The 25,330-nt window shown below is 48.4% G+C and overlaps 1 protein-coding gene across 1 annotated transcript in view; it reads right to left on the bottom strand.

Annotated features, from left to right (window-relative positions):
* Positions 1-1,075: 1,075 nt before the first annotated feature.
* LOC120684899 (ras-related protein Rab-2-A-like) overlaps positions 1,076-25,330 on the bottom strand; it is a 35,352-nt gene continuing 11,097 nt past the window's right edge. The window contains exon 8 of the mRNA XM_039966762.1: positions 1,076-1,275. Coding sequence (XP_039822696.1) covers positions 1,076-1,275 — 200 coding nt within the window. The remainder of the gene's footprint in view (positions 1,276-25,330) is intronic.

Raw genomic sequence — 25,330 nt, 5'->3', positions numbered from 1 at the left:
AAAAAACCTATTGCTTCGATTTATACTATTAATTTTTATCAGGAAATTCATCACGACATAAGGGTAACTACATTGCTATACGTCAGCACTCTCATAGATTGTATTGTACAGTTCCGTGTAGGATTTGTTATGATGTGGAGGATGGAGGGGATGATAGAGACCACAGTATGATTTCTTGGCAAAACAACCACCTCATAAACTAAGATCAATGAGTATGAGATCTCTTTCTTGCTATTGTAGGAGTTGTTATTATCATGCAACTTATAATACTTTCTTTTCTTGGTCCACAATTAAGGGATTTTTGATACCCAAAATTGGCACAATTTAAGGTTTGCTAGACAATTTGGGAAAACTGGTCAGACTGATCATGTAAATCGGATAGATTGGTATAGGTAAAATTGTCAAATTGCCAATTGGATTGCATCATTGCATAGTTCTCATCGAGATGATTGAAATGCATATATAGAACATCCAATTTGGTTTCCGGATGAAAAGGTTATGGCTTCAGGAAGACCTGCATCTCAGTCAGACCAGTTGGGGGACCGGTCAGAAAGATCTGAAAAGTCCAATGCGAGTTAGAAGTTGTATTTTGACACATGATTTGTAAGGGTTTTGAGTCCTAATAGATACAAACCTCCGCACCCTATAAATATAAAGGGCTATGGCCGATTGTGACACATCCAATCGAACTAATATACTATGCATTTACTTTTTACCTCCAAACACTAAATCTTTCCCAACCTCTCCATGTTGTTCGTCTACTGATCTCCACGACCATAGATGGTGTCCTAAGGCTTGTTGGTCAACCTAGGGAACGTCCAGTGATGTGCATACCCTGACGGGGTCCCTCCCGGGTAAGAGCTTCGATGACCTTTATCACATAAACTTGTCATTCTTCATCACGTAAGCGCAGCGGTTATCTGTTACTGGTTTGCTCGTAAACCACGCCGTCCTATTCTAAGCTCTTGATAATGTCACCATCCAGTGGTTCAGATTCTTCTCTATACTAGAGGAAGTCTTCCTCCGGGCAGTTGACTGCAACCCCAGAAGAAAGAGGAGCCAACTTTGCTTGAGGCTAGTACGACTTTACTAAAGCCAGGACATGAGCCACATATGCCTTCGTGTTATCGGAGACATAGCTGAGGATCTTCTGAGGAGCTTCTTCCAAGCTCTCCACTAGAGTCTTGGTACTCAACGTTCCTTCCTCGAGCGGATCAACCATCTCCACAACGCGTTGAGCAGCAGCTTCAAAGCTCCGATGATCCACTAGGTGGCCTAAAAACAGCAAGACATTTTTTTAGCCTTTGAGTTAAATTTTACAACTTGATACAGGAAGGAAAAAGGACCTACCTCCTTGATCACTTGTGGTCTCGGCTATCTTCACCAGGAGAGGATTGAATTTGCTCTTACAGCTCCTTCTTATCTTTTTCCAGACCCTCGACTCGCTTTTTCAGCTGATACCACTCGCGGGTGCTTTCACCGACATAGTTGTAATGCTTATTTCGCATGTCCATGAACTCATCAAATCACTTCTTGGCCAATGCATCCTTCTAAACAAGGAGTTCCCTATTATCCTCAGTCTCTAGCAAAGCCTGGGACATCAGAAAGGACCAAATGGCAACAGTCTGGGAAAATAATTACAAGTTTAGTATTGGATGTACTCGCAGCAAAAGGCAAAAAGTACTCGAGGAGATCGAAACATACCTCTACATAAACTGAAAGGTCCACTTCATCTTATCCCGTAACTCCGCCATTGTTTCCGGAGTTAGCAAGGGATCCTCGAAGATATCTTCTGATAGCCTGGATCTTACAGAAGCAGGAAGAGTATGCAGCGGGATAATGTGTGCAGGCCTACCAGTCGATCCTTCAGCTTGTTGTTCTGGGTCACATGATGGCGATCCTTTAGCTTGAGGAGACCCACCCTCCGGAGTTGTTGTGGGGATTGCTCTGATGGTCCGGAAGATGTTGCGCCTTCTCTGGTGCTCACGGTTTCCTTGACCACCCCCATTATTGGAGAGTCAGGGGCAGCTAAGGATGAAGATTCTGGAGCCTTTCAACCTTCAGCTTTGACAACTTCAGGACTCTGTGAAATAAAATCTAGCATCATCATATCAAATGAACATACAGAACAAGTCTTGAAGGCACTTACTCAGCATCGTCAGGCTCAGATGCTTTCCGCGGTTTCCTTGACCACCCCCATTATTGGAGAGTCAGGGGCAGCTAAGGATGAAGATTCTGGAGCCTTTCAACCCCCAGCTTTGATAGCTTCAAGACTTTGTGAAATAAAATCTAGCATCAGCATATCAAATGAACATACAGAACAAGTCTTGAAGGCACTTACTCAGCATCGTCAGGCTCAGATGCTTTCCGATTCAAGAGCGTGGATCTTGGACTATCAGGTGAAATAGCGATGTTGGAAGGACCAGCTAGTGGGTTTTTATCCCCTAGCCCTTCACTTCTTTGCTTCCTTTTAAGCACCTCAGCAAGGGTGATGAAACGAACCGGGTTTCTGAAAGTAGAACCTGATGTAACATCCCACCTCCCCGAGGCCGGGCCTGCTTATATCTTACAGTTTAACTAGGATATAGACTACCCTTACAGACCAACACAAGTCTTTTCTGTACACTTTGTCCTCACTCGTGCGCACCCGGGAAGAACTTCCCGATCAGTCACCCATCCACAAATTTCTCTGGGCCAAGCACGCTTAATCTCGGAGTTCTTTGGAGATCGGCTTCTAAAAAAAAGTTGCAACTTATTGGTATGAGTATCCTATTAATCCTATTAAGCCCTGGGCCAGGATATCACATACTCACCCCCTTAAGAGACCGACGTCCTCGTCGGTCAATCCCAAGCCAGGAATGTCCTCGGCGGATAATCCCAAGCCAGGAACGTCCTCTCTTGGCCACGTCCCGTACGTCCAGTGCCAACGGTCCATGTGCGACGTCCGTGCGTCCAGTGTAAACAGTCCACTGTCACACCCGGTTTTAAGGACAAAACCGAATGCATAGCTATATGTATGCCAGGATCAAGTTTCATACATATAGAGACGTTATAAGTGAATAATCAGCAACAGTATCACGAAAAAGAGAAATACAACAAATAAAAGACTATCAGAGTTATACAGCTTATCCTAGAAACGAAGGCTCCAAACTTCACAGGCAATCGACTGGGGGTTGCGTACGCCTAGAACTCAGCAACATCTTCAAAAGACTTCGCCACAACTTTCTCCTTCTGAGCAGCAGTAAGCAAGGGTGAGTACACTTATGGTTGGTACTCAGCAAGGCCACAAGAAATAACCAGAATGTGATTTATATCCATCTTTAAGTTTATTAATCATGTGAGGGTCCAAGCCGCTCTTGACCGTGAGCACGGCTGATATATCAGTTTTACACTCTGCAGAGGTTGTACACTTTCACCACAATTCGCGTAAAAGTTCCGAAGAACTTTGAACCCAACCACGCAATGTGCTAGCTAGGCACAATACCACACTTCCGAGGTGTGATTGCATAGGGACGCTACGAGGCCTTTACAAAGATTCCCTAACTCATGACAACCCGCTAAGATTTCAAGCCAAAGCGGTCATAACACTGTCCTAATGAGGTGGTACCTTGCCAAAGGACCATTAAACAATACCAATTGCCCCAAGAGGATCGAGCTATACCCCGTCGATGCATCCCCTCTTGCCCTTTCGGTAAGATTGTCACAAGCTAGAGTCTCTAATTAATTAGCCAAGACCATAGCCATATAGTATTGTGGTTGTACTGTTTTCTTGGGTGGGTCTCCATGTTCCAACTAAATCAAGCATTCTTGTAAATAAGCATAGACAGAAGTATGGTTAGGGTCACTTGCCTTTCTCCAACGAAAAGCTACTCTTACTGCTCTTCAGCTTTTGCTCACTTGGAAAACTTGATCTTCAATCTTCGAACAACGATCCTTCTACTCGGAACAATCTTCAGGCAAACATACAAAGCAACAAACAAAAGATACAACTAAGAACAATACACCAAAACGAAGAAAGGCTTTAAAAGAACGTACTAAAGGATAGGGCTCGCTACTACGGTTACGAGAGCGCAAGAAACGCGGAAAACAGAACTAAAACGGCGATTCTATAGACTAAACGGTGCTTCAGGGATCTAGTCACGATTAACAAAAGGGTTAAGGACTAACAGAAAAGATTTGTAAGACACAACAAAGTGTGCTCACAGGGGATAACAAGGATCACGTGAGCGCAAGAACCGCTGAAAACGGAGTTGAAACGTGAAAGATATGGCTAAAACAAGGTTCTAAGGACTTGTTTGCGATAGATTTAAACTTTCAGGGGCTAGCTCTAAAGAAACCAGGGACTAAAATGAGATTAAACCTAAACTACAGGGGCTAGCCTACAAAATTGCAGCTCTGGGACAGCGGGTTCAAAATTGCAAAAGTGTAGGGGCTAAAACAGAAATAAAAGGACTTAAACCTAATTATTTTTCAACTACGCTGGACCGCGGGTTGATTTGCACTAAATTGAGGGTCTCTTTTGTAAAAGTTCCCCGGTTGACCGGTATAAGGCTTGTTTGACTCGGGTCAGATCTTATCCGGTCCGTCGGATCGCGATCTAACGGCTTGGGTCGGTTTGGGCGGAGGGCGGCGGCGCAAGCGACCGGCGGCGAGCTAGTGGCGGCGGCGCCTCGCCGGCGTAGACCAAATTTGGTCCTCCGGTGCTCGATTCGAGCGCGGTTTGCACTAGGGGCAAGCGCGCGGTGCGGGCAACTCATCTAGGGCGGTGGCGTAGAGCTAGAGCGAGCGGAGCGGAGCTCGCGGCGGCGCATGGCGGACGGCGGCGGCGGCGAACAAGACCGGGCGGAGCAGAGCGAGAGAGAGGGAGAGAAGGGGCCTGCGGGATCCACAACCTTGGTGCGAAGCTCTCGGACGGCTCGGGGATGGCGGCAATCACGTAGAACGGCGACGCGGCGGCGGGCTCCGAGCTCGAGCTCGTCAATGGCGATGGCTAGGGTTTGCGCGAACTGGGCGACGGCTGCGGCTCGGGTTGGGGTTCCAGGGGTACGCGGGCGTCGCTTTTATAGGTCGGGCTGGGGCCTTGGCGTGCGGACCAAGAAGGAAGGAGCGGCGTGGGGCGTGCAGCGGCCGGACTCCTTGAGTCCGCGTCGCTCACGCGAGGTAGACGATCCCGACAGGCAGGACCCGCCTGTCAGCGGCATAGAGAGGAAAGGGAGAGGCATCGGGCTGGGCTTCCCGGGAGAGGAAGGTGGGTCGGCAGAGGAGTTTTGGGCCGCGGGAGAAAGGAAAATGAAGGAGAGAGAGGAAGATGGGCTGGGCTGAAAACGGGTTAGAGGGAAGAGAGAAGTTTTTGCTTTTCTTTTCTTTTTGAAATAAAGGGATTCAAACACATTCATTTGAATTTAAATTTGGAGAATTTAAATTCATCTGAACTCAATCAATGAAACAATGCAATTCAGCATGAATGCCTAACAAACAAAAGGACCTCATTTAATTTAGAAAAACAGCCAACATTTATTTTCTTTTACACTAAATTCTCTGTAAAGAAGATAAATCTTGGGAAAATTTTAAAATTATGAGAAAATTGATGATTTATTTTAAATTTTAATCACATCTTGAAATCCAAAAATTTCAGGGTGTGACATCCATGCAAGCCAAGGCTTGACCTTGGGTGCCGGTGCACGTGTGCACGCTCGCGCTTGGCGCGCACAAGGCATGGCCTGGACTCAGCCACGGCAGTGGCGAGGTCCCTAGGCGACGGTGGTGGTTGGCTCTGCCGGGGCTCAAGCGAGGTCCGGCTTGGGTCTGGGTTCAAGGGTGTGCACCCGTGTGTGGGGATTCTTGGCATCCCGAGGCCGTGTGCGGCCGTGCCGGTCGCACGGGTGCGGTGGCGCGGGGTTAGGCCGACGGTGGCTACAGCGAGACATATACGCACAACGTCGCGGGTCCGGAACACGGTGACCATGCACGGTAGCGACGGGTGACGTGCGCGAGCACGCGTGGCATGCCCATGCCGCACACTCGGCGGGGCAAAGATCGGGCCTTTTGGCCGTGGTATAGATCAGATGTGTGTCCGGGTCGGCCTGGCGGCGGCAAGCGCCAGCAGAGCGGCGGCGACAGTCGTGCCACGTGCGCACGACATCGCGGGGTAGGATCGCGGTGACCGTGCACAGCGAGAGTCCGCCATGGCGGCGAGAAACAGAGTGGCAAGAGCAGGTCGGGCGGTGCCAGCTGAGTCACCCATCAGCAGTGTCTACCGTCAGGATGAGACTCCCAGGTTTACAGTCTACTGTCTCACAGCACCACAGGAATCAGCAGTGTCTACCGTCAGGATGAGACTCCCAGGTTTACAGTCTACCGTCTCACAGCACCACAGGACAGGAGGAGGGACAGACAGGCAGACAGATATGCTATGGCATGACTGTCACCTGAGGTGCAGGCCTGAGTGGCACAGGAGGACGAGGCACTACTAGCAGCCGAGGCACAGCTTCCCGGAGGAGATGATGAGATTCACTAGTTTGAGCTTGAGTCAGACTCCTCCGAGGATGACGAGTACTTTCCTGCAGCACCAGCTAGTCACGACCACGAGGCAGTAGGGTCCAGAGAGCCAGCTCCATCGTCACCAGCAGCTGCTATTGTCACAGAGTCCCAGGTGAATCAGCCGTCCGAGCTCACCTCTCTCCTTCAACAGCTTGTCACTCAGCAGAGAGAGGATCGGATTGCACAGGAGGAGGCCAGGAGAGCCCATGAGGCTCAGCTTGCAGCTATTCAGAGGGAGCCTGCCCGAGAGCATGATGCAGCCGAGGAGAATTTTGTTGGGCTTATTAACCGAGTTTCACAGAGGACAGACGCTCAGTTCCAGCAGATGCAACAGGGCACTTGCGAGAGCTCCCTTGAGAGAAGTCTTGCTGCGGCAAGCAATCCTTGTGATCCGTCGTGTGACCCTCCGACTTGGTGTGGAGTGGTAACGACACTTTGTGCGGGGGAAGAGGAGACCCCCTCCTTGGTGGAGAAGCTCCGTAGTGGATTTCGGCTGGGTGACCGAGAGACACGGTGGCGGTGCATGAGACTCGTTGTCTTGTGGGCACTTGCCTTTGCTTGCCGGCATCGCCTTGGTGGCGTAGTGCAAGACGGTGATCGGAAGAGCCTCGGTGTCCCGTGGACGTAGGCGTTTGTGCCGAACCACGTTACATGACCGTGTCTACTCGGGAGTTTGCATCTCTCTTGCATTTACCTCTTTACTTACCATATTACATTTCTGCATTTACTTTATCTTACGTGCCTTTACTTTCCTAGTTAGTTTGTTTAGGACTGGCTATAGGTTGCAAGTATTTTGGGGTAAGTAGAGAGTAGCAAAGGTAAACCCTAGTCATAACTAGCATGTGTAGGACGTGTTAGGTTTATCTTATGCAAATAGATTGAGCCCTAGGATAGAAAGCGATTAGCGACCCTATTCACCCCCTCCCCCTCTAGGGTCGGACACCCCGGTGATCCTTACACCTATATATACCCCTCCAATGGGTCATTTTGAGCTCTCTTGACACCAGGCAACATTCATACACTCATACTATTGTTGAGAGCCACCTTGAGCTTCATATTCCACACATTTGTTCATTCAATCATTCAAGAAGCAAGACTAAGGACTTGAGTAGAGAGAAGCTTGTGTGCATCCGTTCTTGGTGATCGGTTCTTGCTCAAGTGAAGGCCCTAGCTTGTTACTCTTGGTGATTGGCAGCACCTAGGCGATCTTGGTGATTGAGGTGTTTCTTCTGGAGAGTGCCAAGTTGATTGTGGGAGCCCGAAGAAGTTTATACGTGGCTTGAGCTCCACCACGCCGGGATGGTGAACGGAGACTCTTAGTGAGCGCCCTCGTCTCGGATGACATGGGAGGTGACAAGGCTCTTAGTGAGTGTCACAACGTGGATTAGGGGTGTGTGCCAACACATCGACACCACGGGAAAAAATCCGGTTGTCTCTTGCCCACTCTTTACTTTCAAGCACTTACTTTCATGCAATTATTCATGTGCTTGACCTTAGAGATCATAACTTAGCTCTACCTTGCTTAGTTTCATATCTTGTTGTATTCTTTATAGCTTGTGTAGTTTGCTTAGTTAGCCAGTTGGTGAATTGAGCCTTACTAGTATTGCATAGATTAAGGATGCTTAATTCTGTTTTAGATTTTTGAAAAAGGCCCAATTCACCCCCTTCTTGGTCCATCGATCCTTACAATTGGTATCAAAGCCTCGTTGCTCATTTGGATCATTAGGCTTCACCGCCTAGAGCTATGGCCAAGATGGGTGGTTCGCCTCCTCACTTTGAGGGTAAGAACTTTGCTTATTGGAAAGTTCGCATGGCCGCATATCTTGATGCGATTGCCCCCGAAGTGTGGTTAGCAACTAAGACCGGGTTCACCGGAAATCCCACCCCCGAACAACTAAAGTGGAATGCAAAGGCTAGAAATGCAATGTTCGAAGCCATTAGTGAGGAAGTCTTTGCTAGAGTAAATGGCATGGACTTGGCAAGTGATATTTGGAAAGAGCTAATTGAAATTCATGAAGGCTCCACTAAAGTTCGTGAGCAAAAATATCACTTGTTTAGAGCTAAGTATGATTCTTTTAAAATGCTAGCTCGTGAAAATTGCAATGATATGTATTCTCGCTTGAATGTCATTGTCAAGGACATTAATGCACTTGAAATATCCAAAATTGACAGTGGCTCCATCAACCGCAAGATACTCATGCTCCTTTCGAATCCCAAGTACAATATCATCAATGCTATGCTTCAAAAGGAGAATCTTGGTACGATGGAAGTGGGAGAGCTTATGGGTGAAATTCACGCTCATGAAATGGGTATTCTTGGTATGTCTGAAGAGCCAACTTCAAGCAAGTCAATCGCTCTCAAAACCAAGGCCAACAAGTCCCGCACGCTCAAGATGATCAAGCAAGAATCAAGCTCAAGCGATGAAGAAGATGATCATCATGAAAGCTCATCCGATGATGAAGACGATGGAGAACTTGCTCTCATGATGAGAAAGTTCACACGCTTAAGTAACAAGATAAACAAGAAGGGTTACAACTTTGACCCTAAGAGAAGAATATTCCGGCCAAGGGAAGATGTCAAGAACAAAATATGCTACAATTGTGGAGAAAAATGTCACATCTCTCCCGATTGCCCCAAGCCGGACAAGAGAAAGAAGTACAACAAGAGCAAACATCGTCATGATTCAAGCGATGATGATGAAGATGAAAAGAAGAACAAGAACAAGAAACTTGGGAAGAAGAGCCATGACAAGAAGACCAGGCTCTTCCCAAAGAAGAAAGGCCACACCAAGAGAAGCTTCTTGGTGGAAAAACAAGAATGGGTGACCGATGTCTCATCAAGTGAAGAATCAAGTGATGAGAAAGACATCGTCACCGTTCCTCTCACCAATGAAGAACCTTCGCTACCTCCACCTCCTATGTGCCTCATGGCAAAAGGTAACACAAAGGTATGTGAGGCGGATAGTGATAGTGATAGTGATGATGAGCTTGATCCTAATGAATTTGCTAACCTCATCAATGAGTATATATCCGTCATCAAGAGGGAAAAGGGCAAGGTCAAGCTTCTTGAGAGCACTCATGCCAAGCTAGGGCTAGCTCACTCCGATTTGCTTGGCAAGTACAATGACTTGCTCAAAAAGCACCATGAGTCACTTGCACTTGCTAAGCAAGTTGAAGAGAGTCACAAAAAGCTCAAGCAAGGGCATAGGGAGTTAGCTCACAAATATCAAGAACTTGAGTTTGCCTATGAAGCAATTGACCAAAGTCTTGAGAACTCTTTCAATGAAAATATTGAAAAGGTCAATGCTTCTACTTCATGTGATGACCTACTCAATGATGCATGTGCTACTAATGTTGTGCCCAAGCTTGCTCCTTCTAGGGAAAAGAAATTGATGGATCAAGTGGCAAGCCTCAAGAGTAGTGTGGAGAAGCTCTCACGAGGAGAATACATCCATAAGGAAATTCTCTTCAACAATGCTCGTGACTATGGCAAGAGAGGTCTTGGTTCATTTCCGGAGCCAAATCAAGGCACTACTCCATCTCCGGAGATCAAGACTAGCTTCATAAAAGAAGTTGGATCATATTGCCAATATTGCCAAGTCACCGGGCACCACACTAGGGAGTGTCCCTTGCCATCACGTCTTTTCCCTACTTTACCTAAGAATTACTCATTTATGCATCAAAATAACCATTTTCTTTTGAGTAAGGTAAAGGGCAAGGTGAAGGCCAAATTCATTGGCAAAATCACAAAGGAAGCAAAGAAGAAGCTCCCCAAGCAACTTTGGGTCCCCAAAGCTCTTGTCACACATGTGCAAGGCCCAAAACTCGCTTGGGTTCCAAAAACTCAAAATTGATTCTCATGTGTGTAGGTGAACTACAAAGCCGGTGGAAAACATTGGGTACTTGATAGCGGTTGCTCTCAACACATGACCGGCAATAATAGCATGTTCACTTCTCTTGAAGACCCCGGCGATCATGAACATGTCACCTATGGTGATAACTCAAGGGGAAAAGTTTTAGGTTTGGGTAGAATAGCAATTTCTAAAGATTTATCCATTTCTAATGTCTTGTTTGTAAAAGCACTTAGTTTTAATCTTATTTCAATTGCTTAATTATGTGATCTTGGACTAACGTGTACCTTTGACAAGAATGGTGTTGTAGTAATCCCTTGAAGAAGACAAGTCATTGGTATTCACGGGGTTTAGGCATGGCAACATTTACTTGGTGGATTTCTCTTCAAAGCAAACAAGCTCCATGACATGTCTCTTCACCAAGTCGTCTCTTGAGTGGCTTTGGCATAGAAGAATTGCTCATATTGGCGTGAGCAATCTCAAGAAAGCCCACAAGAGAGGGATGATCACCGGCTTGAAGGATGTCACCTTTGACAAGAACAAACTATGTAAATCATGTCAAGCCGGAAAGCAAGTTGCAACACATCATCCCATCAAGACGATGTTGTCTACCTCCAAGCCGCTCGAGCTACTATACATGGATCTTTTTAGTCCAACCACATACAAGAGCATTGGTGGTAATCTCTATTGCCTAGTAATCATTGATGATTTTTCACGTTATACTTGGGTCATGTTTCTAGGCGATAAGGGTGAAACTCCGGAAGTCTTCAAGACATTTGCAAGAAGAGCTCAAATGGAGTACAACTCCCCAATTGTGAAGATCCGGAGTGACAACGGCACCGGGTTCAAGAATGTGAAGATTGAAGAATGGTGCGATGAAGAGGGCATCAAGCATGAGTTCTCCGCCACCTACACGCCTCAACAAAATAGAGTGGTGGAGAGAAAGAACAAAACACTAATCACTCTAGCAAGAGCAATGTTGGATGATTATGGCACGTCCGAGATGTTTTGGGCGGAAGCAATCAATACGGCTTGCCATGCATCCAACCGAGTGTATCCCCACCGACTCCTCAAGAAAATGCCATATGGACTCATCACCGGGAAGAAACCAAACATATCCTACTTTCGAGTCTTTGGTTGCAAATGCTTCATTTATAAGAAGAAAAGGCTTGGTAAGTTTGAGAGTAGATGTGATGAAGGAATCTTTCTTGGTTATGCATCAAACTCCAAAGCATATAGAGTATTCAATCAAACCTCCGGGTTAGTTGAAGAAACATGTGATGTGGAGTTTGATGAATCTAATGGCTCCCAAGAGGAAGTTGTTGGCTATGACAATGTAGGCGATGAGGAGATTGAAGAAGCTTTGAAGAAGATGTCCATTGGGGATATCAAGCCGGAAGAGGTGCATGAAGGCAATGATCAAGGGGGAGGACCTTCCTCATCTACACCAAGCACCTCCACGGCACCCCAAGTGGATGAAGATAAAGAAAAGGATGATTCACAATCTCAAGAAAGTGCTCCAACGCCAACACCCCAAGTCCAAGAACAAGAAGAGCAAAATGTTCCACCACAAGCACAAGTCATCCATGATCCACCCCAACAAACTTTCACGCATGTACCGTTAGTGAAGCATGGTCCTGTCTCCAAGGATCATCCAATTGATCAAATCATTGGTAGTCCTTCCAAGGGAGTAAGAACTCATTCTAAGCATGCTTTATTTTGTGAACATTACTCGTTTGTTTCTTGTATTGAACCCACTAGCATAGTGGAAGCGCTTGAGGACTCGGATTGGGTGATGGCCATGCAAGAAGAATTGAACAACTTCACCTGCAATGAAGTTTGGGTCCTCGAAGCCCCTCCGAAAAACAAGAACATCATCGGCACTAAGTGGGTCTTCCGAAACAAGCAAGATGAACATGGGGTGGTGGTACGCAATAAAGCAAGACTTGTGGCAAAAGGGTTTTCTCAAGTCGAAGGTTTGGATTTTGGTGAAACTTTTGCTCCGGTCGCAAGACTTGAAGCTATCCGCATTCTTCTAGCTTACTCTTCACATCATAATATCAAATTATATCAAATGGATGTGAAAAGTGCATTCTTAAATGGCGTTATTAACGAACTTGTTTATGTTGAGCAACCTCCTGGGTTTGAAGATCCGAGGAATCCTAACCATGTTTATAGGTTGCACAAGGTACTCTATGGGCTCAAACAAGCTCCAAGGGCTTGGTATGAGAGGCTTCGTGACTTCCTAATCAAGCAAGGCTTCAAGATCGGGATGGTGGACACCACATTGTTCACAAAAGACGTCAACGGGGATCTTTTCATTTGTCAAATTTATGTTGACGATATTATCTTTGGCTCAACTAATGATTTACTAAGCCATGAGTTTGCTACCATGATGTCTAGGGAATTCGAGATGTCCATGATCGGCGAATTGACCTTCTTCCTTGGTTTTCAAGTCAAACAATTGAAGGAAGGTACATTCATCCATCAATAAAAATATACTAAAGATATCTTGAAGAAGTTCAAGATGGATGAATGCAAGCCGATCAAGACACCCATGGCAACCAATGGGCATCTCGACTTGGATGTGGACGGAAAACCGGTTGATCAATCCCTCTATCGTTCTATGATAGGGTCTTTGCTTTACCTTACCGCATCTAGGCCTGATATAATGTTTAGTGTGTGCTTGTGTGCCCGCTTTCAAGCAAACCCAAAGGAATCACACCTCTCGGCTGTGAATAGGATCCTTCAGTATCTCAAGCACACCCCAAGCATAGGCTTGTGGTACCCCAAAGGCGCTAGCTTAGATCTCTTGGGATACTCGGATTCGGATTTTGCCGGAAGCCGTGTGGATCGCAAGAGTACCTCCGGGGGTTGCCACTTGCTTGGGCGTTCTCTAGTTTCTTGGTCGAGTAAGAAGCAAAATTCTGTGGCTTTGTCCACCGCGGAAGCGGAATATATAGCGGCCGGTGCATGTTGTGCCCAAATCCTATATATGAAGCAAACCCTTTTGGACTTTGGTGTGAAACTAGATAGGTTACCACTCCTTTGTGACAATGAAAGTGCCGTAAAAATTGCCAAAAATCTGGTTCAACACTCTCGCACAAAGCACATTGATATTCGCCATCACTTCTTGCGTGATCACGAATCTAAAGGAGACATATCTCTTCAAGGTGTGAGATCCGGGGAGAAATTGGCGGATATTTTCACAAAACCATTAGACGAGAGTACATTTGTTAGTCTAAGGAATGAGCTTAATGTATTAGATGCGGCAAACGTCATGTAAGTTGCCATGTCATATAGAAAAATGCATACATATAGGACACTTGTCTAACCATGGTAAGATAGTGATGAGCATGGGTTTAGCTAGAGGTGGTGGTCCACTTGTTTTCCTCTAGGCTTCTAGAAAGGCTCATCATGAAGAAGCTTCCTGTGGGTTCAAACTTGACAAGTAGAACTTAAATTCTTTTATGCATTTCTTGTCATATAGATGTGCACTTCATGTTTATTTTTCTCTCGCATGTGGTTTTAGCTTGCACCATCATTGCATGCGTAAGGGTCACAAAGGAGATCACTTGATGAAAATGAGACTTGTTTCATATGCAAGATCTTAATTCATGAAAAGTGAAAAGAACAAAGTGTTAGGTGCGTTATTGCCTAGTGAGTCATGTCATGATGAGTTTGAAGCTCTCTATCTTCAATATTCCTATGACATGGCTCATACATTTTATTTGGCGCTTTGTCTCGCTTTGCGGTTTTTCCTTGTGTTTGAAAAGAAAACTATTTAAGCTAGTGTGCTATCCTATTTATTTTGAGGGGTAAAGTCGCCTATGCAAGTCCATTAACTTGTGTTTAGTTGAATTTTATAAGTTTATTGGACTTAGCATAGAAGAGTGAGCTGAGTGAAAGTTTTTTCGGGTTCACCGGTTAAACCGATGCTTAATGGAACAACACCATCGGTTTAACTGGCGTTACTAAGTTCTGTCTCAGCTCAGTCAAATTCAGGCATTCAACCAGCGTATGCAAATGTCGGAGCATAGGATTAACCGGTGAACGTAATGAAGTTCTGACCTAGCAATCAACCGGTGATAGCAGTGTTCAACCGGTGAGTTCAAAATTCATATCATCGGTTCAACCGGTGTTCAGATGGGTTTCTGCTGGAGTCTCTGGTGAACTGAACCGATGCAATCAACCGGCGTTCTAAACCTAAGCATCGGTTTAACCGGCGTTAAGAAAAATCGCGGGCGCACTTATCATATATGTTTCTTCCTCGCGCCGCCGGACTCTTTTTCTCTTTCAGTTCCATCTATTGCCTTCTCGCCGCCGCCGCCGATTCGCACCCGCGCTCGCCTGTACGCCGCCGGCCCAAGCCACCACCACTGCGTCTCGCACCTCCACGCGCCGCTGCTCAACGCCGGCCCGCAGTTGCGGCCACGCGCATCCTGCGCCACCGCCGCTCGCGCTCCGCCCGCGCGCGCTCGCGTCGCTCACGCGCAGCCCCCGCCGCCCGCGTGCGCCACCACCCGCGCTAGCTGCTCGCCGCCGCCGCTTGCCACTCCACGCCATCGCCACGCACTGAGCCGCCGCTGCCGCACCTCACGCCATTCCCCACGCAGCCACAGCCCACTCAGTGCTCACAAGGTGTTTGATTCTTTGTCTGATCGAGATGGGTCGCAAGAAAAGGAAGGGGAAGGAGGTCGTGGTCGAGAAGCCAGTCCAAAAGCAAACCCGTGCAGAGAGGGAGGCCGAGAGGGCCGAGATGGTGGCCAAGGCCACCGAGGAGCAGGCATCAGGCCGTGCTCGTCCGTTCGCTATTCGAGAGCAGCCAGCCAGGGGCAGAGGCAGAGGCAGAGGTATGGGCAGGGTCCGAGGTGCCAGGGCCACTACACAGCAGATCGAGGGCGATTCGTCTGAAGGGGAACCGACAGCTGCAGATTCAGACGCAGATTTAGAGGCAGCACAGTCAGAGTAGTCTCAGGGAGAGAGTACTCAGGGGTCACCGACTCTACGACGGTCTGGCCACACTCGGCAGACGTCCCCAGGAGCAGAGTCTCCACCAGCGACCGAGCGTCGCACCGGGCCCAGGACGCGAGGTGGTCACCAGTCACAGGTGCCTCGTAGGACAGCAGCAGCAGCCCATAGAGCCGAGGCCCTAGAGGCCGAGCGCGCAGTGTTCCGTATGGACACTGTTGTGCGTCTGGAGCCAGGTGTGCTGCTCCAGAACTTGACCAAGGCCAATGCGGCGATGGTCAAGAGGCTCAGGTGGAGCATGACAAAGGAGGACTGGTTCCCCGTGACTCGTGACAGCAGGGTTGACCGTAGGTTCTGGACACTTCTTCAGGCCAGCTTCTACGAGACCTACCAGAGGCGAGGGCACAGGATCTTCCCACACAGAGTGCTAGACTGGGTTTCGCTGACGACAGCCACAGGGGGAGCAGACGTTAGAGAGCACTTTGCACACTTTAGAATCTGCCCAGGCTACATGAGATGGAGCAGAACAGATATATAGAGGACTGGGTCAGAGTGTTCTAAGCCACAGCCTGGATTGCTCCCGAGCTGTAACATCCGGTTTATAAAGGGACATAAACCGAGCAATCATATACGTACCAGGATCAAGTCACACGTACATACAACAGAATGAACAGTATATCACAGCACATATCACGAAAAAGGATATAATAAAGCGAGTACGAATATTGTTTATTACAATAATGACAAAATGTCTGGTACAGAGTATGCGGAAGCGTAATACATAAATGATAACTCTCGACGGAAACTGAGCAGGGCGCAAGAGAGAGAGGATGTCGGGGAGTGCTCACCGAGGGTCGGGATCGAAGGAAGGACCGGCGCAGAAGTTTCGACGGGGAGATCCGGCGGCGGCGCTCGGAGCTGCTCGCGGGCGAGGTTGTTGCAGGACGGCTCCGGGCTTCTGCTCCCCACGAATGAGTTTTGCGTCGCGCTGCGAAGCCAGGGAGGTGGTGAAGAAATTCCACGGCGGCGTAGCTTACCGGCGGCGGGTTCGGTTTGAAATCCCGGGTGAAGCGCGGTGCAGAGAGCTGAGGAGATGACCCGGGATGTCCCTGGCACTCAGGCTTTGCTCCAGTGGTGGTTCTCGGTGGCCGTGGAGCAGCAGAGCGGCGAGGGCACGGCGGCGCGGAGCCCTGCTCTGCTCTGAGCTTGGAGGGCAGCAGCGGCTAGGTTTGGGGTGGCGCTGATGGGAGGATGGTGGGTGTAGGGGTTCCGCGGGGCGGTTTATAGAGGGGGCCCGGGATCTCGGGCGGGCGTGCCCCGGAAGGAAAAGTCCGGCGAGAAACGCGGCCGTGATTCGGGATCGAGTCCTCATCCGATCCCAGGCTGGTTTCTAGAAGGAAAGGGCGCGGGCGAGGCTAGCGTGTGGGTTCGTGCGCGAGCTCGGGATGGAGCGGGTCCGTGCGCGAGCGCGGGGTGGAGCGGGGCCACGGGCAGCGGAAAACGGAGCTCGCGGAGCGGACGGAGCGGAGCAGAGGAGCGGCTCAGCGGGGAAGACGGGGCTGACAGCGGGCCCGGGCTGTCAGTCGGGGCGCGTGCTGCGGGAGAGAAAGGAGCTGGCGTGGGGAGAGAACGGGGTGGGGTGTGGAATGGGCCTTGCTGGGCCCAGCGCGGGAGATAGAAGGGAGGAGGGGTCGGGCTGGGCCCGGAGAAAGGAAGGTGGGCCACTGGGTTGGGTTGGGATGCTGGGCTGGTTTGAGTCCATATGAGGTTTTCTATTTCCTTTTCTCTTTTCCTTTTCCTATTTCAAACCAAACTAACACTATTTGAATTCAAGTATGAATTTGAATTCAAACCACACTCAATCAAATAAAACTATGCACCAGCATGAATGCACAAACATATTTATCCTAGAAAAATTTTAATTCCTTGCGAAACAAAATTAGATTAAATGCATTAAATGCAGACTAAACATAATAAGCCTTAGAAAATTAAATAAAGCTAATTAAATTTATTAATAAAATGCTGGAATTTAAATTAGGGTGTTACAGACACTACCCCCTTAAAGAAATCTCTTCCCCGAGATTTAGCTGGGCTGGCTAGCAAAGAGATCTGGATATGTCTTCCTCAGCTCATCTTCTCGCTCCCATGTAGCCTCAACTTCACTGTGGTGACTCCACTGAACTTTGCACATCTTGATGCGCTTGTTCCGAGTAACCCTTTCTGATGTCTCCAGAATTTTCACCGGATGCTCAGTATAAGTCAGATCTTCCTGAACCTCTAACCCATCCAGTGGTGCCTTCTCTTCAGTTACTCGCAGACACTTCTTCAGCTGAGATATATGGAAGACATCGTGAACTCCTGAGAGGCTGGTGGGCAACTCCAGGCGATAAGCAACGTTGCCTTTCCTCTCTAGCACCTTGAATGGACCAACATACCGAGGTGCTAACTTCCCCTTGACATTAAATCTGCGGATTCCTCTCATCGGAGACACCTTCAGGTACACATAATCATCAACACTGAAAGTCAGGTCTCTCCGTTTGCCATCTGCATAGCTCTTTTGCCTGCTCTGTGCAATCCTCAGATTTTCTCGCACAGCCTGAACCATCTGCTCTGCATCTTCTATGATATCAAGGCCAAAGAGCTACTTCTCACCAATCTGATCCCAATAGAGAGGAGTCCTGCATTTTCTGCCATGCAATGCCTCGAAGGGGGACTTCTTTAGACTGGCCTGATAGCTGTTGTTGTATCAAAACTCAGCATATGACATGCACTTATGCCAACTAGTACCGTACTGAATGGCACAAGCTCTCAGCATATCTTCCAATACCTGGTTGGTCCTCTCCATCTGCCCATCTGTCTGAGGATGATAAGCTGTACTGAAGCGCAACTTCGTATCCAACGAATCATGGAGCTGCTCCCAGAACCGTGAAGTGAACTGAGATCCTCTGTCTGATATGATCTTCTTGGGCACACCATACAAGCAGACAATCCGAGAGATGTACAACTCTGCAAGTCTAGCACCAGAGTAAGTAGTGTTCACTGGAATGAAGTGAGCAACCTTCGTCAGACGATCCACTACTACCCATATAGAGTTGTACCCTTTCTGAGTACGAGGCAATCCAACAATGAAGTCCATAGTGATTTCCTCCCATTTCCACTCAGGAATCTTCAAAGGCTGTAACAGAACCGCTGGCCTCTGATGCTCAGCCTTGACACACTGACAGGTGTCACAAATAGCCATGTACTCTGCCACTGAATGCTTCATCCCATACCACCAGAAACATTCCTTCAGATTATAGTACATCATCGTGCTGTCCGTATGAATAGAATAAGCTGTATCATGAGCCTCACTCAGAATCAACTTCCTGAGATCCATCACATCTGGCACACAGATCCGGTTCTTGTACCACAAGGTACCTTGATCATCTTCTCTGAAATGAGGAGCCTTGCCCTTCTTGAGCAACTCACGGATCTCCTGCAGCTTCTCATCTTCCTTCTGATGCTGCCGGATCTCTGCCTCTAGAGTGGGTACTGCCTCGAATGCTGCACTCGAAGTATGATGCAAGAAACCTAGACTGCTCAAACTCCTCACATAACTCTGGAGGCATCTGGAAAGCCACGACCATGTTGACATAGCTTTTTCTGCTCAGAGCATCTGCCACAACATTAGCCTTACCCGGATGATAGTGAATCTCCAGGTCATAATCCTTGACCAACTCTAACCATCTCCTCTGCCGCATGTTCAGCTCATTCTGCGAGAAAATATACTTGAGGCTCTTGTGATCAATGTAGATATCACACTGCTGCCCATACAAGTAATGCCTCCAAATCTTCAGAGCATGCACGACTGCGGCTAACTCAAGATCATGAGTGGGATAATTCAGCTCATGCCGACGTAACTGCCGTGAAGCATAAGCAATCACTCTGCCCTCCTACATCAGAACACAACCAAGACCATCATTCGAAGCATCACAGTACACCGGGAACCTCTTGCTCTGGTCTGGCAGAGTAAGGACTGGCGCCGTAGTCAACCTCTTCTTCAGCTCATCAAAGGCCATCTAACGCTCATCAGTCCATAGGAATGCCGCTTTCTTCTCTAGCAAGGAAATCAAAGGCATTGCGGTCTTGGAGAAATTCTCAATGAACCTCCGATAATATCCTGCTAAGCCCAAGAATGACCGGACTTCCTTCACCGTCTGTGGTGTCTCCCACTCGAGCACATCCTTCACCTTGCTCGGATCAACTACAATACCTCCCTTGGAGATGATATGACCGAGGAATGGAACCTCGTCAATCCAGAACTCGCACTTGCTGAACTTAGCATACAGCTGATGCTCTCTCAATCTCTGCAACACGAGTCTCAGATGCTCTTCATGCTCTTCCTCTGTCTTGGAGAAGATCAGAATATCATCAATGAAGATCACCACGAAGACATCCAGATAATCCATGAAAATCATGTTCATCCATATATGTGTACTCATACAGCCCGTACTTGCAGGTGAATGCCGTCTTCGGAATATCCCCAGGATGGATCCTCAGCTGAAAATAACCGGAGCGAAGATCAATCTTCGAGAATATACGGGCACCACGAAGTAGATCAAAGAGATCCTTCTTGATAGTGACTGCATTCAGCTCCCGATAATCGACACACATTCTCTTCGAGCCATCCTTCTTATCTACTAGCAACAATGGAAAAGCCCAAGGAGAGAAGCTGCGACGGATATAACCCTTGGCTAGCAACTCATCAATAGTCTTCTTGACTTCCTCATGCTCTATAGGTGCCATGCGGTAGGGCCGCTTTGCAATAGGAGCTGTGCCAGGCAAGAGATCAATAGAAAACTCGATGTCGTGTTCAGGCGGCATACCTGGCAATTCATCCGGAAAGACATCCGGGAATTCAGACACCACGCGAATACCATCCGTGGGTCTAGCCTCCATCTGATGAAGAAATCCCGAGGGCTCTGAAGCACTGACTATCACCTCTTGGCCATCAGATGCTGACAAGTGAACTGTCCGCTAAGCACAATCAATACGGACTCCCCATCTGGTAAGGGTCTCCATGCCCAAAATCACATCTATCCCCGAGGAATCAATGACGATCAAACCAGTGCGGAATTCTACCCCCTTTATGACCATACTAACTCTGGAGCATATAGAACATGTATGTATCTGACCCCCAGGTGAGGTAACTACCATAGCTGTCCTCATACAAGAAACTGGTATACCATGCTTCTCGGCAAATGACTTGGAAATGAAAGAATGAGTAGCACCGGTATCGAAAAGCACTGTAGCGGGGTGAGAGTTGACCATGAACGTACCAATAACCACGTTAGGAGCCTCGGCCGCTGACTCGGCCGTCACGTGGTTCACCCGACCCTTTGCTAGCGCCCTGGGCTGAGCTGGGCGCCCCTGCTGTCCCGCCTGCGCCTTCCGGGGGCAAGAGTTGGCGTAGTGCCCCGGCTGGCCGCAGTGATAGCAAGTTCGAGGGGGGTCCCTGAGCCTGCTGTCCGGCAGGAGGAGCTACCTGCCGTGGAGCCTGCGGAGCTGGTGGAGCAGTACGAGCCGGAGGTGCCGGTAACCTCAGGCCCTGACCTGCCTGCTGCTGCTGTCGAGGCGGGTACTGCTACGGCCTCTGCTGGTACTGCTGGGGAGGCCGGTACTGCTGTTGCTGGTACTGCCTGGGCGGCTGGAGGCGAGGACGGGTGTTGCTGCCGGAAGAAACGGGGACAATCTTCCTCTTCTTGTCCTCCATCTCCAGGTGCTTGCGCTCCGTGTTGAGCGCATTGTCAACCAGATGGTTGAAGTCGTCGAAGCGGAAGTTGAGCAGCGCGTACTGGAGGTAGTCCTCAAGACCCTCCATGAAGTGCTCCTGCTTCTTGCGGTCATCCGCAACCTCGGCAGGGGCGTAGCGAGCAAGTTGCAGAAAACGATCACGATACTCCGTGACCGTCATAGTCCCCTGAAGTGAAAAAGACAGATATATATATCGAAGGATTAATTCATGACTCAGAAAGATAGAACAAGGGGGTATTAGCTCAAAAGGAAGCGCTGAATGATTATATCTGAGATTACCTGCTTCAGTGCAAGGAACTCCTTCTGCTTCATCTTCATAACGCCCGCGGGGACGTTGTGGCTGCGGAACCGCTCCCAGAACTGGATCCAGGTGAAGGCCTCGCGGTCCTGAACTGGGTGGGACTCCCACATGTCCAAAGCTGCGCCTCGCGGTCCTGAACTGGGTGGGACTCCCACATGTCCAAAGCTGCACCTCGCAGCTGTCCTGCTGCGTACAAGACTCACTCCCGATCATCGCACTGGGTGATGCCCAGCTGGCGCTCCACTGCACGGAGCCAGTCGTCAGCCTGAAGAGGGTCGGACATGTGAGAGAACGTCGGCGGGTGACCCCTCAGGAACTCAGCACGCCTGTCGCGGGTCTGCGGCGGTGGAGGAGGCGGAGGCTAAGTGTGAGCCTGCTGAAGTGCCTGAACAGTGTTGTTCAGGGTAGCCATCATCAGCATCTAGAGCTGTAAGTACTGCTTTGGGGTCAGAGGTGGAGGCATCGGGATCCCAGTACCCTTGTTGTTCTGGCCCTGGTTGTTCTGTCCATGCTGGTCAGAACCACGCCTGGTGTTCACCATCAGATTTTTGGACAAAAGATTTCATGAGTAAGGATATTGCAGAAATAAATTCAGTTGGATACGATATTTTTCTGCAAGAAAACTTGGGCATGATAAAGTAGACAGGATAGAGTGGACGGTTTTACCCCCAACGATCTAACTCGTTTCATTAATTAGTTAACTTTAACTTAAAACTGATTTTCATTAAACAAATTTAACTACTAAACTATACAATCAACCAAAAATCCAAATCAAACATGTAGCATAATAACAAGCATACAAATTTCACAACTTAGCCGAGTTTAACACACAACTCGACTAACACAACGCGTCGCAGAACGTGCTATCGTATTATTATAAAGGGGTCATCTAGCTTATACCTATGATGGTCAGATGATTTTTTTTAGGCCAGAATCTACGGAAACTATTCTATAGAGAGAAATCAAGGCAAGACAAGTAAAAATCTTGGAATTCAAGGAATATAATAGCAAAATAGTTTCAGCAGATAAGGCTGAGAGAGAAGAAGACTTAAAACTCGACCAGTTCTATCTAGGCTTTCGTCCTACAGTCGATACGGCTCTGATACCACTCTGTAACACCCGGTTTATAAAAGGACATAAACCGAGCAATCATATACGTGCCAGGATCAAGTCACACGTATATACAACAGAATGAACAGTATATCACAGCACATATCACGTAAAAGAATATAATAAAGCGAGTACGAATGTTATTTATTACAATAATGACAAAATGTCTGGTACAGAGTATGCGGAAGCATAATACATAAACGATAACTCTCGACGGAAACTGAGCAGGGCGCCACAGGGACGTCGACTGGGAGACGAACGCCTAGAAGTCCTCGTAGTCCTGGTAGCGCTGAGCGAACTCCCTCGTGTCGGCAGGAACTGAGCAACAGTAGAGTATCCCCAAGAGGAAAAAGAGTACAGTAGGCAAGAGTGAGTACACAACTTGTACTCAACAAGTATAACACAAACTATGAGGCTCTAAGGTTGGCTGACTCAACTGCATTAGCTTTTAGTCTTGGAAAATTTTTATTAAAGCTATTTACTACAAGTGGATGAATTATCATAAACCCAGTTACATAGTAATTAATCAGAATTAATCATGTTACTACTGAGAACCATACCAAACCAAGCCACCCGGGGAAACCTGACTCGTCAAAGGAAGATAACCCCACTAATCAAAAGGAGGATCTGGGCCGCTCATGACCGTGAGCACGGCTAGTATACTAGTTTTACACTCTGCAGAGGTTACACATCTTTACCCACAAGTCGTGAGTTATGCTAGTTGTTCATCACACTTCCTTAGGTGAGATGACTAGCAAACTCACTACGAGGCCTTTACAAAGAATCTCGTTGATAAGGAGTAACCACGAGGGTGGATCGGCGACTATGGAGCAGGTCTAGTGGGCGTCAAGACACGAAGCCCAGACGAGGCCACTCAGCACGAGGGCCATAGAAGCTTACCGCCCCTGCAACACAGGTAAGTTACTCCAAACCAAAAAGACCTAATTATTATGCCAAGACCGTCCCATTCCAGTCTTGTGGTAGCGCTGTTGTCCCAGGTGGTCGCTCTATGAACCGGTCCTTATGGAGAGTGGCCAACCAAGCACTAAGCACCGTGCTGGCCCCCTAAACCATGTTTCTAACAAAACATATAGGCATTAACGAGACGTGAGCCACCCAAGCACGAAGCACAGAGGGCCACTACCAGAATTAAGTTGCATAAACCATTAATCAAATTAATTAAAAAGGACCAAGTGTGTTATAGCACGGCACCTAGCACAACTAACCAAAATGCAACCCAAAGGATATATATATATAAAGGATATAAAGTGGCTAGGAAAGTCCTTATAGGCATACAGTATTAAAATGCAATATGAAAATGTATTTAAAAGTGATATGTTGTTCATGTTATACTTGCCTTCCTCGTACTGCTCCTGCTGCTGCTCAAACTGGTCGGAAGACGGCTGCTCCGGGTACTGGTACTGGGGCTCCTCCGGTAGCTCAACGTCTACTCACGAACACATGGCCAAAAACAATACACAACATAAACATACATGCAAACAATAGCAAAAAGTAAGAAACAATACAACAATACATGAAAACAGCAGACAAAACTAAGCTGGAACTATTCTACGTGTTATAGCGATCCCGTGGATATAAAGAACGCCTAAAACGGAGCTAAAATGCAAAATCTAGGCCTAAAACAAGTTCTAGGGACTTATCTGCGAGAAAAACTGGGTTCCAGGGGGTTTTCTGCAAAAGCCGAGTGTCTAAACATAATTAAACAACAACTCTGGGGTCTAACTTGCAAAAGCAACAGACCTGGACGGCGGGTTCTATTTCTAGGAAGCTCAGGGGGGTCCTTGCAAAGTTTTGGGCCTAACTGCAATTATTTTTGAACTACAAAGGAGTGCGGGTTGATACTCAAGAAACCGAGGGGCTCTTCTGCAAAAGACCAAGCGCTGACCGGTATTTAACTTGTTTGACTCCGGGCCGATCTAATCCGGGCCGTAGATCTGAGATCGGACGATCCAGGGAAGATGGACGCATGGGGGGGGCGGCGTGACTCGCCGGAACAGAGTTCCGCGGCGGCGATCTCACCGGAGAAGGCCAAAAAGGTGCCCCTATGCATGGTTTGGCCTGGGATTTGGCCCAAATGCTCGAGAACGGCATGTGTGATTCACTGGAACACTCGGAGAGGTGGTGCGGGACTGGGAGAGGGGTTCTCACCGGCGAGGGCGGGTCGGCGGCCACTGACCTCGTCGGAGTTCACGTTCGGACCGAGTCAAGGCTCGAATCCGGGTGCAAGCTGGTGCGTGCACGCGCGGTGCCGGGGCATGTCTATTCTAGGCTCACGCGGGGTGCTGCCGTGCTGTAGAGGCTCCGCCACGACGGAGCCATGGCGCACGCGGCGGCGGAGCGCCGGTGTACGCCGTGCCAATAGCTGGAGTGACCTACGGGCTAAGTATCCTAGTGCAAGAGAGAGAGGAGGTCGGGGAGTGCTCACCGAGGGTCGGGATCGAAGGAAGGACCGGCGCAGAAGTTTCGACGGCGAGATCCAGCAGCGGTGCTCGGAGCTGCTCGCGGGCGAGGTTGTTGCAGGATGGCTCCGGGCTTCTGATCCCCACGAGTGAGTTCTGAGTCACGCTGCGAAGCCAGGGAGGTGGTCAGCGTGGCAGGGGAAGCACCGGCGGTGAAGAAATTCCGCGGCGGCGTAGCTTACCGGCGGCGGGTTCAGTTTGAAATCCCGGGTGAAGTGCGGTGCAAAGGGCTAAGGAGATGACCGGGGATGTCCCTGGCACTCAGGCGGAGCTCCAGTGGTGGCT

The sequence above is a fragment of the Panicum virgatum genome, chromosome 8N (genome assembly GCF_016808335.1).
Source record: "Panicum virgatum strain AP13 chromosome 8N, P.virgatum_v5, whole genome shotgun sequence".
Taxonomy (NCBI): Eukaryota; Viridiplantae; Streptophyta; class Magnoliopsida; order Poales; family Poaceae; genus Panicum; species Panicum virgatum.
Note: the sequence above shows the minus strand (reverse complement) of the source record. Positions and strands in the feature narration are given on the sequence as shown.